General features: G+C 39.1%; 1 protein-coding gene across 1 annotated transcript in view; it reads left to right on the top strand.

Annotated features, from left to right (window-relative positions):
- Nucleotides 1-14,105, top strand: part of LOC111218228 (obscurin-like protein 1) — a 37,858-nt gene extending 23,753 nt beyond the window's left edge. The window contains exons 14-23 of the mRNA XM_022740421.1: nt 707-976; nt 1,564-1,830; nt 2,952-3,218; nt 4,381-4,493; nt 4,830-4,983; nt 8,071-8,232; nt 8,454-8,558; nt 8,944-9,210; nt 10,547-10,816; nt 13,023-14,105. Coding sequence (XP_022596142.1) covers nt 707-976; nt 1,564-1,830; nt 2,952-3,218; nt 4,381-4,493; nt 4,830-4,983; nt 8,071-8,232; nt 8,454-8,558; nt 8,944-9,210; nt 10,547-10,816; nt 13,023-13,033 — 1,886 coding nt within the window. The 3' untranslated portion in view covers nt 13,034-14,105. The remainder of the gene's footprint in view (nt 1-706; nt 977-1,563; nt 1,831-2,951; nt 3,219-4,380; nt 4,494-4,829; nt 4,984-8,070; nt 8,233-8,453; nt 8,559-8,943; nt 9,211-10,546; nt 10,817-13,022) is intronic.
- The last annotated feature ends 11 nt before the right edge of the window (nt 14,106-14,116 follow it).

Here is a 14,116-nt window from a genome sequence, read left to right on the forward strand (position 1 = left end):
GTCACGCTGTGTGCCATTGTGAGCCGTGAAAGAGCTAATGTCCGGTGGCTGAAAGATGGCCAACTATTGAACGAGGACAACATTCACATTTCGAGTGAGGGTAATACCCACAAGCTCACCATTAATCCCCTGCAGCTGTCAGATTCTGGAGAATATGTTTGTGACGTAAACACAGATGAGATGTATTTCAGTCTTTTAGTTAAAGGTAAGAATTTGGCACTCCTAATCAAAATGTGACCTTTATTCCACAGTAAACATTTACTTGATCCTAATCATCACAAAGTTAACATCTCTCTGGTGTAATATTTCTTAATCTTCTTATTAGAAATGAAGGTGAAATTTACCAAACCACTGGAGAATACTGTGTCTTTGAAGGGCAGCAGCCTTACACTACGATGCGAGATCAGCAAGCCCAAAGGAGATGTACAATGGCTAAAGGATGGCCAGGAGATCTCTCCAAGCCGTCGACACACAATAAGGGCACAAGGACGAGAGCGAAACTTCACCATCCACCAAATAGCTGAAGAAGATGCTGGAGAATATGCCTGTGAATCCACAGATGACAGGACCTCAGCTACGGTCACTGTAGAAAGTAAGTGCATTTAAATCTTACAAATAATGTGTTAGAAAATGGTTTAAAATGGTCAGTGTGCCATCTTAACATTGAAAGCTTCAAATCTAATTCAGCTGGATATTTTGCCTTTAGCTCCCCGTGTTGTTGAGTTCATAGCAGAGCTTCGTAACATCACAGTCCGTGAAGGAGAAGATGCAGTATTTAAGTGTGTGGTTTCACCAGTGGACACTCAGTTGGCGTGGCACTTAAATGGCAAGCAAGTAGCTCTGAATGAGCGGACTGTCATTTCAAGCAATGGACTATGCCACATGCTCTGCATCCACAACTGCACGGTTTCAGATAGTGGCAGAGTGACAGCTGATGCAGAGGGGTTGGTATCAGAAGCAGAACTACAGGTTCAAGGTGAGTTCTTGCCCCATCCATTAACACTATAATTATATATTTGTCTAGATGAATCATAGAAGTTACAACATTTAACAATAGTTCAGCTAACCTCTTATCTCTCTGGTAGTTATCGCCTTATTTTTAACTATGAGCTATTTTCAGCAATACTGAAGTGAACATAAACATAAAAGTAAGAAAGTTTAAATGCATGTGTACCTTTAGTGTCACATAAGCATATATGATAAATAATGACCCTTTCAGACAACTTGAAATTGTTCAAGGCGTCTTTGACAGCTAGCGCTTAGCAGCTTCTCCTGTTAGAATTCCTCTGGTAACTGACAGAGACAAGTGGCTCAGTGGTTTTGGCATATGTGACACTGCAGGGGGCAAGGCTCCTCATTGCTTTTTGCTTGGTGTCTTTGCCTGAACTTGCATCATAACTTTTCTGAATTTCTTTGCTCTGTATTGCATTTCGCTCTGTCTGGGTGTGGCTTCAGAGTATTTTTATGCAAGGAACACAAACATACAATTTGATCATATAAAAGTATATAAAGCGGTGACATGATAGATGCTGCTATCTAGAAATTCCCTATATTCATTTTCAGAGCAACAGGTGATGTTCACCAAGAAAATGGCACCAGTTTCTGCTGAAGAGTACAGTGAGGTAATTCTAGAGGTGGAGGTGAGTCTGGATTCAGGAGAGGTGCAGTGGATGAGGCAAGGGGTGCTGATCCACCCCGAAGCTAAGTATACCCTGAAAAACAAGGGCCGAAAACACAGTCTCACCATACACAAACTGGCTGTGTCTGACCGGGGCACCTACAGCTGTGAAACCCTCCATGACCGCACGCAAGCCCAGCTAACAGTGGAACGTGAGTGTGCACGTGTTCTCACTATGCTCTGTTCTTGTTTGTTTACTGCTGTTGCCGGCAGCTGCACCTCTTGCACACCCTCAATCAGTGCTTCTTGTGAAGCAAAGCTCAATTAACTGAGTGAGAGTAATTCAAGTGACTGGAAGACCAGGATTGCACTTGTACTGGAACACGATGGCACCCAACAGGTGATAGCCTTACAGCCCAAGCTGACACTGAAACCAGGGTTTCTGTATTGACAAAAGATCAATAAATTCCTGAGTGGATTTCATCACCTAGATTACAGTTTAAAGGAAGTGCTTGATAAATAACAAGTTATGACACTATTATTCAAGGACTACAATTACATTTTGTAAATAAAGTACACATTTCCTAACAAAAAGCACCACTTAAATTTCATGTAAGTTGCAAACTTGAGACACTATAAAACCAGCATCTTGTAGTGATTAAGACGTACTTATGATTGTTTTTCTTTGTGCATGCGTCTTATATTTCTTAGTCCTATGACCCACAGGCCAGTGGGTGAATTAAAGGCTGTGCTTTCAACACTAGTGTGGGTGGGAAGGGGAAAGTCAGGACTTCGGGCTGCTGTTGGCACCTCCTATGAATTTGGATCTCCTCTCATTGCATCTAAATTTACACCCTGGCCTTCAAAACTAAGGTTGTTGTCATCAGGTCTCCAAAATAAACACTCCTTTTTTCCACAGGGAATGCTTGTCTGCGTTAGAATAAGTGAAAAATGTTGGCAGTTTCAAAGCTGGCTTTTGTATAAAGCCCAGTACTCAAATGACTAAAATATCGTCTGGTCAGTGTGTGCCAGCTTGTACTGTTTAACTGCAGACTGCTGTGCACAGAACAGACTCCAAGCCTATTCTGTAACAGAAAATGGACACCATGTGTGCTCAGTGTTAAAGTGGAATACAAATGAATTTTACTGGGGCCAATCTTTCAGACATAACCTTTGTTTAACTATGATTTATTTTCATTTATTCATAATATGGAAAAGTACTAACACAAAAAGCACACAAAAAGTAGATGGCTAAACGTACTTGTACTACAAACATAAAAGTAACACCCTCAAAATCTGCTGTTGGATAACTTAACTGTATCTTCCTTTACAGCTCGAAAAATCACAATCAAGAGGGGATTGACTGACATTAAAACCACAGAGAGAGAAACGGCCTCCTTTGAAGTGGAGCTCTCACATCCCAATGTGCCAGGCACTTGGATGAGAAACGGAATCCAGCTTAAGCCGACAAACCACTTCCGTATGAGTGCCAAAGGACAAGTTCACAGCCTCACCATCTCTAATCTATCAGTAGAAGACACTGGCACCTTTACATTCAGTGTAGAGAATCTGAAGACGTCTGCAAGGCTTGTTGTGAAGGGTAGGTCATTAAGTTAAAAAAAAAAAAAAGTAATTTTAAGATAATTCTGCTTATTATAAGGCCAATTAACAAGCTCTGTTAAGTAATATACTGGTACAACTTAATGCTTCCAAATAATTCATTATCTTCACGTTTTAGTTCACAGCTGACAAACTATGTACAGTATACTGCAGTACTACCAAAACAAAATTTTACTGTACTAATTTTGTTATGACCTCAGACTGGTAGCTAAAGTGGTCCACACAGACTACTAGACCAAATGCCAGCCAGTGGAGGCATGATAATGGAATGGAGTGACGGCTCTGCTACTGTTGTCTTTATCTGGTCTCATGTTGCAAACACAAAATAGCCTAGCATGACCCAATGAAAAGTGGTAGCTCTGTTCTGTCTCTTCTGTCAGGTGCTAGTTTAACCTCATGCTGTAAAATAATCCGCTCCATGCCCAGTCACTCAGTGTGCATCATCCCTTTGAGCTAGGGGCTGAAATGCTGAGGATGACAATTAGATGAAAACTTAACTTAAAAGATAGGTTCACATTTTTGTTCAGGTTCATCTTAAGAAAAAAAAACTAAGACAAATCAGGTTATGGTCTTTTTAGTACAGCATTCCCTCTTTGCATTTCATCACACCGTTTCCCTCATGAGCTGCAGTGGAGGAATAGTAACACAAATGGGGGAATTCTGTGAAGCCTGATATTAACTTCACATAAACCTTGGAATATAGTTTAATTAAGGGTGGGCCATCTGATGATCTTATATCATGGACAATCTTACTTTGACATATGATCTACTTTTTTAGAAATATCATGCAGATCATGTCATTAAAAGGCAGATAGTCACAATTAGGATTGTTGATTGCAATGCTACCCAAAAAAATTGTCATGTGAGCTTTTGGCCAGATCGGTCTACCCTAATTTTAACATGGAACAAGGACTGTGGATTTTGTCGTCCAATCTCTTCCATTCAAAGTATGTTAGGAGGGAAGGAATGATTACAACAAATGAAAGCTGTTTCACTGTTCACACTGCCACCTGACTTTTGTTTGAAGACAGACTTTAAAAACTGCAACCCTATCCTTTAGCTACTGATTTTGTGTAGCAATGCAATTGAGAAATTTAAATATGGTTTTGGTTTCTTAACTAAGCATGCTTTCTCACCACCAGAGCCCCCAGTGACTATTTTCAGAAAACTGGAGGACCAGAAATTCTCTGAAGGAGCAGTAATCTCTATTGAGTGTGAGCTGTCGAGACACAATGTCAATGTAAAATGGATTAAGGCAAGTGTTGGATTTTTCTTTTTCATTCTAAACAACAAAGATGGACACTACCCAATCACAAACTTAGACACCATCCAAACAGCGAAAATCTTTGTGGACACAGCATTGCAGTCATAATCACCAAAGATAAAATTCTAGACCAAATTTTGAGTTCAAGCCTAAAGTAAAACAAACTTTTACTGGGTTGTCTTCTGCCAACTTTATGTTGATCAATGTGGAACAATAAAGAACTATAATTGACTTAAGTGTACAATGCATCACATCCACTTGGAGTTGTTTGGATTAATTGCACTAGAGAAAAATTAAAATACTTTTTTTTTTTTTCATCCTTTTCAGAATGGGGTTGAGGTGAAGCCAGGGAAGGACTTGCGGATTTATGCAATGGGGAGAAAACGGTTTCTTCAGATCATGAAATGTCATGTCAGTGACTCTGGCATGTATACCTGCGATGCTGGAGATGCTATTACATCCTGCACTGTGGAGGTCTACGGTAAAGTCTGCTGTCTAAATACTATAAATTACAGAAAAGGTGCCAGGGACATCCTCTGTTATGAAAAAGGAAATAACAAGCAGAGTGAGATTGTAGAAATACTCCTTTACTGCTCTGTTACCATGCATGGAGGCTGCAGTTACATACAACACTTAGTACATGTGCAAATGACATATACTCTAATACAGAAATCATCTCTTATACATTCAACACCACCCTTTCATAGAGATACACAAACAAAACAACCTAATAGCTTACTGGTCTAATAGACCCTTCTTTCCAGAACAGTCTTGTCTCAGTTGTTACCCAAGAAGCGGTGGTCATGCCACATTAACCTCCTCATATTCGATCTGTCCAGGTCGACATGACTAAGCCAAGACAAATGTACCTGCCAAAGCTTTATTGGCTCTTACGTATCAGTAAACATTTCCAACCAGATGTTTTCCTGTCAAAGTACTACTAACAGGCTCGACTGTGAAATCAGTAATATGATGATGAATTTCCACAAAGTGCCACTAGTTTCACAGTGGTGTGATACAAATACGGACTGACTGAAAGAGTACCTTAAGCCAAGGCTGAAAAGCGGTATTGGCATTAACTAAGTATACATGACTGAAAGTAATTAAGTTGTATCAGCGGTCTAAAATGAGGTCCCCTGGTAGCCCAACAACTCTCTCCCTGGTGTTTCTTGTCTCTCTCTACATTGACTGTAAGTAATTTTTTATGGAAAAAAAAGTCAGTACTATGATTAGCTATGGGTTCTTTTATACAAATGACACAGCACAGAATTATTCAAGCTAATCAACACTGCACCTGGCTAGTGATCAAGAATTAGAATGAGCACTAGGTTGTATCTACTCAGATGCACATTTCTTTAATGATAAACTAACACTTCCTTTGCTTTAATCCTTTAATAAACTCATCAAACTGAGAAATCGACAACAGAGAAAAACTCAAATTCACTCGAGATACAGCTACTGCACACCTTGTGCCACACAGTCTGGGTGGACAGTGCGATATTGTGATGCTGTTTTAAAGGAAAAAATCATTCAAATAACTACATTCTACCAGAGCTGAACTGAATGTGCAGCAACATCTAGGTCAACTTATGTACAGACGGCAGCACCTTTTTAACAGCAGAAAAAACACAGGTATAGCCCAATTAATAAAATAACATATTCAATCTTTGTGTGTATTCTGCATGACAGCTCAATGTGTCACTTGAACAGAGCTGTTAATGTTACTAGTCCCACCTGCACTTCAATCAGTCTGCTGTAAAAATGTCTATGACAGGCAGTATGTCAAAGAAAAAAAATGAAATAGTTATTAAATACTTTTAGGCTTTGGTAAACCACTCTTAGGATTTGTTACAACCATAATTTGAAAGGCACAGAGTATAACTGAGTTACACTAAACATTGCCAAAGTAAGTCAAACAGTATTATTCACATAATGTCAACATGTCCATTGCAGTGTATGTGTGTGTGTAGTTAACTTGGAAATAATTGGTAGAATATTTAGCGAGGACTGTAAACATGTACACAAAAACAAAGAAAAAAAGGACTTACCACACATTCACAATGCCAGATAAGCACTGCAACCTTTGTTCATGTTAGCTGCCCTTAGCCACTTGTTAGCTGCTGATTCTCTTCAATATTGAGGACTTTATTGACCTTGCTAGGATATTAACTAAGCTAGCTAGTGTTAGCAAACAATTAACTTTCACCACTCAGGCATCATTAAAGTTAAAATACAATAAGGCTATCGCACCAAGCTAGCTTGAGAGCAGAGCCAACAGAATCCCAAAATTAGCCTAGCATGGTTGCTACACCACCACTCCTCACCCACACAGGTGATATCAGTTGTGGCTGATTGTGGCTGTAGCTCTAGCCTCCGTGACGTCACCCGTAGGTTTCTAAGGAGCGATTGCTCTACCGTCAAAATCTTTGCAGTGATTCCCCACAACTCCCAGCTAATCGAAAAAATAGCAAAGAGGTGGCATGTGTGGAGCTGAGACTTCGGTGAATGTCGGTTTGTGAACGGGTGAGTTATAAACACCCCCCTTGCCATGAAGGAGGAAATAAGCTGTAGAGACCAAACACGTTTTTTTTTTATGGCAGGCTGTAAACATGTTCATTTCTGTTGTAAAGTTGGACATTATTACGTGAGTCCGTGGGGATTTACTCGTTTTTGGAGTAAGCCTCAAGCGAAACTGCAGTTTTTAGCACTAAGAGTGGCTCTGTAGGTTGCCACATGGTAGAGACTAAACTTGATTGACATCACTCACTCTCACCTGTTAGCTGTGTTACACCTGATTGGGTGGGACAAATTAGACTTAATTAGACTTAATGGAAAACACCTGTGTGGGTGTGTTTTAAAGTCATGATGCATATCCTAAAGAGGGTTAAAGTACAATACAAGTTAATTTGAATACTTTTTAGATGTAGACACATTTAAGCACATTAGGATTATTATTACCTAGGTATTGCTATACGGCCTAGACTGGTAGCAATATTTACCAATGACGGTATATATACAGTATATATAATTTTATTGTTATGGTAAAAAAAAACATTGTGAATGCAGTTCATATATTTAGTTCCCTTTGTATTACAGTAGGAGATAATTCTGTCTATGAACCGGGCTTTCAGCCTTGCAAATACAGCACAACACTGCCGTCTGCTGAGGATTTCCAGTATAGACATAATGACAGTGGGTATACAACATCAGAGGACGTGAGAGGTGAAACGTCTTCAGGTACCTACAACTATGACCTGGATAATTCAGACATCAGACATCAGACATCAGAGGACATTGTCTAATATTTATTGTATAACTTTATCAGTTAGGCCACAATATAGCCATAGTTGTAGACTAAAAGTGTAGAAAATGCAACATTTCTATACATTTACCATGTTTTAAAAAGGGGATAGGAAACCATAGCAAAGACTTCCTGTTCTGACAAAAATAAGGTTCGAAATTGTCTTAAATGTTTTTTCCCTCTCTCTTTTTACTTTTGCAGTTTGATATTGTTGAGAGGTCCCCGCTGAAATCTTAAATATTTTTTAAATGTTAATTCTTTCTGCAGAGCGTGAGCTATTGATCCTGCAGGGCCTTGAGGATCTGGACATCCAGGAAGATCAGAATGCCGTGTTTGTGTGCGAGATCTCAGTGGAGGATGTGCCAGGAGAATGGTACAAAAATGGGGAGAGGATACAACCCACCAGCACCATCAAGATCCGCCAGGAAGGTCAGCTTGAAAATCATAAATAATGCAATTCATTGTGATGATGTCAGGCTTTTTAATACTGTAACAAGACAGGAGCTAAAGAGGCTAATGTAAATAATATCCTGTAAACAGAAATGAAAAAATAAAGTGGGTGGAATTGCTTATTCTTTAGCCAGTAGAATTAAGCCAATTAGTATCTGGTTTATTATTTATCATTGTCATCTATTTTGTTCTTATTTCAGGGACCAAACATTTTCTTCTTATGTGCAATGTGCGAGCAGAGGACTCTGGAGAGATCAAGTTTGTTGCCAGACATGTTGAATCTGCCGCTTACCTGGAGGTGGAAGGTAGCCTATTATAATAATGTAAACATGCTGTTAGATGTTTTAAAGTATGTATACATGTTTGTATGTAATGTATACATGTTTGTACTATATATATATATATATATATTGATTTATTAGGGCCAAATTATAGAGCATTACTGCTTGTAGTCCAAGCACCACAGTGAGCTAGTTTAGTGTGATCTTTTTCACAGGATTTTTGATTTACACTAAATACAATGTCTGTGGTTCATGCGAACCCTTAAAGCCAGGCAATGTTGATTTTCTGGTCATGTTAAAAAGTTTCAAATATAGTAAAAAAGTGTGTTGATTTGTGTGACTTAACTGCTTGATTTCTTCTGTCATCAAACTATGTCCTCGATTTTAAACTGCATTTCTCCCTTTCCAGAGATTCCTGTCAACATTGTAAAACCTCTACAGGATAAGACCGCCCTTGAGAAGACCCGTGTTATCCTAGACTGCACAGTGTCTAACTCCAGATGTAGTATCCGCTGGTACAAAGGCTGCAATGTCATCCTGCCCTCGGAGCGCTTCGAGATATGCAGTGAAGGCTGTTATCGCAAACTGGTCATCCAGCAGGTGGCACTAGATGATGAGGGCACATACAGTGTCCAGGTTGGAGAGCACACATGTTCTGCAAAACTGACAGTGGAGGGTAAGGGAGTTTTTGATTAATTCATCTCATATAGATCTTCAACCCTGGCTGTTAAATGTGTCATTTCATAATAAAATGTAGCTCAGAATATGCCATTCACAAACCAGATCATGCTATTTCTGTCTAAACTGTCCTCAATATAAATAAAGAGATTAAACAACAGCAAAATAGCCTTGGGGTTAAGATAAGACTTTATTCATCCAAAAGGCAAATTAGGTTAACTGAACAAGTTAACGGGGAATCTACCACATTTTCGTGTATTTTTTGGCCATTTGATTGTGTGATATTCATTTTTAAATACAAAAATTGAAATACAAAGCGTGTTTCTTTTTCACAGTCAAAAAGGGATGAGTGAAATTTGATAAATGGTTTGATCTTCATCTTCTAACTCATACAGGCAGAGCTCTGCATCACTTGTCTCACAATAAGTGTCTTTTTTTTGTTTCCCTTTGCTTTTTCCTATACGAAATGAAAATGAAACATCAAAAACACCTTGTATTTCAATTTAAATTTTTATAGCCTATTTTAAAATGAAAATCAAATCACTTGGTTGTTTTTAATAGGCGTGTCTGTAAGGTTTTGGTATTATCTGAACCCTAAGGCAGAACACAGAGTAGTGGTATAAAAAAGTCTTTTATTGCACTTTTAGTTTATGGTGTGGAATGGGAGCTGCTTACGATGCTGAGGGCATGGGGCTGTAGACAGTCCGGCAGGATAATGGCAGAGATAGACTTACAGACAGGGATCCACACAGCTGAGCAGGCAAACAAAATCCAAGCAGGCAAGACAAGACAGGAGCTGAGTGAGGCAGGAGCATGAATCTGAAGCACAAAAACAACAGGATTACAAAAAGTTCAGAAAAAGCAAACAGGTAGCCGACTGAGCAGGTGAGTATGGAGACTGGAGGGAGCAGGAACCAGGGAAGCCATGCCCAGCTGACACACACACACACACACACACACACACACACACACACACACACACACACACACACACACACACACACACACACACACAAAAGGAACAAACTGGGGACCAAAAAACACATGAGGAAGGGGAAAACAGCAGAGCACAAAAGGGAAAGAAAAGGACAAGGACAAGAAAAATCTAACGACCAAAACATACACAAACACTTTTCACCAGCTGATGTAAGATTTCTCAAAACTGGGTTTGATATCTAACTCTTTAAAAGTCAAAAGTTTCTTCCTCAGCTCTCAGATATACTCCAGTACACTTTTTGTCATAACTCTGATTAATATGTTTCAGGGAACCTTACTGGAAACCTGTTTATATAAAAATGCTAACAGTTTTCCCTGTGCTCTGTGCACCGTCTCAGCCCAGTCTTTATTGATGGTCAGAGAGCTGAAAGACGTGGAGGTCAAGGCCCCCGATGAAGCCTGCTTCGAATGTGAGGTGTCGGTGCCTGTCCTCAAAGCTCCTGTGTGGAGTCTGAACGGGGAGCCCTTACAGCCAAGCCCTCAGGTTCTCCTGGAGAAGATGGGCACAGTCCACAGACTGACCCTCCGACAAACCTCCCCGGACATGAACGGAGTGGTGGAGTTCAGCTCTGGGAAAACAAAGAGCAGAGCCCAGCTTCAGGTGCTGAGTGAGTGACAGAAAAAGCTGTTTAAAGGCATTTCTATTACAATTTTCTGTTCCTTCAGTTCAACTTTATTTTACCTTGTCAGTTAAAGTCATAGATATGGTATAGATTTATGCACATGTAAGATTTGTCATGACCTGGCTCAAGTGGCTACAACAAAAGGGAGCCACGCCAGTGGTATGTGTGCTCTGCATGATCAAGGTATATGTGAGTGCAGGTGTTGTAAGGTGCAGAACCAAACATATGGATTAAACTTAGACAACATAGCCAAACCCAAAATGTGGTGTACCTGCAGAGAATGGTTAGCTGGCAGCCAGGACTTGTATACCCTGGAAAACACTGGGCTCCACAGGTGATCCAGATGTATCAGCTATCTGCAGACAAAGGTTTTGTCAGAAATCACTCACTCTTTGACTCCTCCCTACTCACTATCCAGGGAGTTCAGTATAGAAGACTATATAGTGAGCTCATTGGCAAAATGAAAAAACCCTTTCGGACACGACGCAGGTCATTTTTTTCCGCACTGTTAATCTCTCTTTCAGCGAGAGTGCAATGCATTAAGGTATATATTACTTGGTTAGTGACCATCGGTTGTACACTACTTTTCACGATGCATTGTGGGATACTATGAGTCCGCTATATAGGGCATAATATTTCTCACTAAACATTCGGACAGCACTACAAAATGGCAAACTCCCTATGGACTATATAGGGAGTAGTGAGTGATACCGGACACAGCCAAAGAGAAGGATCCCAAACCCCAAGAGTACCCCAGGGTCATCTCAGATCCATAAGAGACCACAGGAATTAATCACGTCTCAATCATATATAAAAATGTTTTCACACACATTTTTCACAGTGTTGCTCTGCAGATATCAATCTGTGGAGCCATGAGCCTTTTATATAAGAGATACTCATGTGAAATATGTGTGAAATATAAAGTTCATAATAACGTACTATTTTCATAGTCATAGCCTATAATTGACTTTTTCTCCTGGTCTCTAGTTCAGGGTATATAAGCTTGAGAAGTCTTGACTACCCTCAGTGGTATTTAGGTGTAATTCAAAAATTAACCACTAGATGTTAGTAAGAAGAAAGTCTTGAGTTTGCTCCTTTAGGGCTGCAAAAAGATATCACAAGTACATGTACAGTAAGTGGAACAATGCACTGTCAAGTACCAGAAGAAAAATTTTGCTTTACCTTTTATAGTGGTTTTTATTCAACTTTACAAGTAAAAAGCAAGTTTGCATGAGAAGCTAAAAATAAACAAGAAAAAAACCCATAAAACCTTCAGGCTGATGTTGAATTGTCCAGGTGGTGTTTTAAAGTGCGTTGCATGACTTGGCGCTGCACATGCAGCACATAGCAATAAGTACAGTAAATGTTTTGGCTCAGAGAGAGGGCTGCATTCTGTAAATAATATAAGGTGTTTATGATCCCACTCTATCTGCAGGGATGTAGGTCAAGCAATACAGAGCACATACTCGCAGAACCTTCCTGAGCTATTTAAATGTGCAGGAGAGTAAACTATTTTTAGCTTTATTATACTGGCTTTAAACGGAAGAGTATTATGTTCAATCATCTGGCTTAGGCGATAAGCCTGTCATAAAGTCAGTAAACTGAGGGCAGTAGGAAGCACAACTAGAACTAAGCTAAGGAAATTAAAACTAATTAAAATGGTCAGCAACTCAAGATGGGTAGTGACACGAGTCATAGACCAGACAGTATAATTACTTGCAGCTGCGAATGCACCAGCAAATTAGATGGATTAGCTCTGAATATATTCAGCAACAATAAGGCCCTGATGATTTATGTAAATTGAGGTGTTTTAATTTTTTGATTTGCTTTCAGGTCAGGAATTATTAGATTTTTCGTTTGCAAAATCTCTGTTACACAATTTTATTTTTTGTACTTTTGCCCTATTTTTCTTCGAATTTCAGGCACCGTAAAGTCTCTGAGGTCACGAGTAGGCACTGATTTGCTTTAAGGGTTACAAGCCAAAAATTGGCAACTATTGGCTTAGTAAAAGCAAAAAGGGCTGTTTTAAAGGAGCCGTCCTTATGATTTGCAACATACAGTATTTAAAACATGTTTAGAAAAAAACTTGCTATTGTTTAAAGGATGACACAGACACACAGAATAAGGCCAGACTTGGTGATCGACGTTCTCTGGTCCTCAGTCTAATTTTTCCTCTGCTCAAATTTCACAGGTGATCCCTGATGACATCTCCCATCTGTCATCACCTAATTGACATGGATTGATTGTTTCATTGATGCTTTCAAGTTGTATTATTGATATTGTTATATTTACATACAGTCTATATAAGTGGTTGAAACAGGGTTATGATGGATTTTCATGCAGTTTTATTATAGTGTGTGAAGAAATATTTCAAAGCAGCTCCTTTATCATTAAGACAAATTGCAGTTTGATTGTAAATAACGTCCTGTGTGAAAGTGTTTTGACTGTAACCGTGTTATGAAGGTTGGAGCTGAATGTGTATTGGTGCCAATAGATACCTGATTTAAATATTGTAAAAATCAAAGGGCTTCAGTAGTGGGAAGAACTACAAGCATATGGTTAGCTTCATACAGTTAGGAGTTCTACATAGGTTGAATGTAACTTACCCATAATACATGTGTGGTATTATAAAGTCTTTTTCCAGACTTTGTTTGCTCCAGATGCAAACTTTGCAATTCTGCCATGTTTTATACAATATAACTTGATTTACACTCAGTGTATTTTCCCATATATCAGAGCATGGTTTTGTGTGGCTGCTGTGACAATGACCCAGATTTGTTTTGGCTTCGAGAGCAATAACACCAGCATCAGTTATTTACCACATAGGAGACACATTTGGTTCCAATTGACTCCCCCCTTGTATCCATATCATCAAATTTAGGTTTTAGAATGAATCATCCGAGTAACAGTTCATTCAATTTCACATTTAACGCCTATTTTCATCATTTGTCTATTGTATAGAAATAATTTTGTATGTTTTGATGAAAAGTTTAAAGGGAAAAAAAAAAATCTGCCTTGCAGGAAGTGGCTTGTCATGTAAATATATTGGGCCAAAAATCAGGTAATTTAGGAAAGAAATAGGTTACAAAAATTACTTGATCACCTTGATTGATGCTTGATTTGTTGAAATGCTTGTTGAGTGAACATTGGAAACTTATTGGAGATTGATAGTTGTTTTCATATGAGATCTGTTCCATATTCCATTTTTCCATTTGACTTGTTTCCACCTCTGCCATGTTGTGTTGAGCGTTAGGTAGGTGGGGAAAAAAGTACTGTAGTGAAATA

Source organism: Seriola dumerili, unplaced genomic scaffold, assembly GCF_002260705.1.
Source record: "Seriola dumerili isolate Sdu_G_001 unplaced genomic scaffold, Sdu_1.0 BDQW01000052.1, whole genome shotgun sequence".
Taxonomy (NCBI): domain Eukaryota; kingdom Metazoa; phylum Chordata; class Actinopteri; order Carangiformes; family Carangidae; genus Seriola; species Seriola dumerili.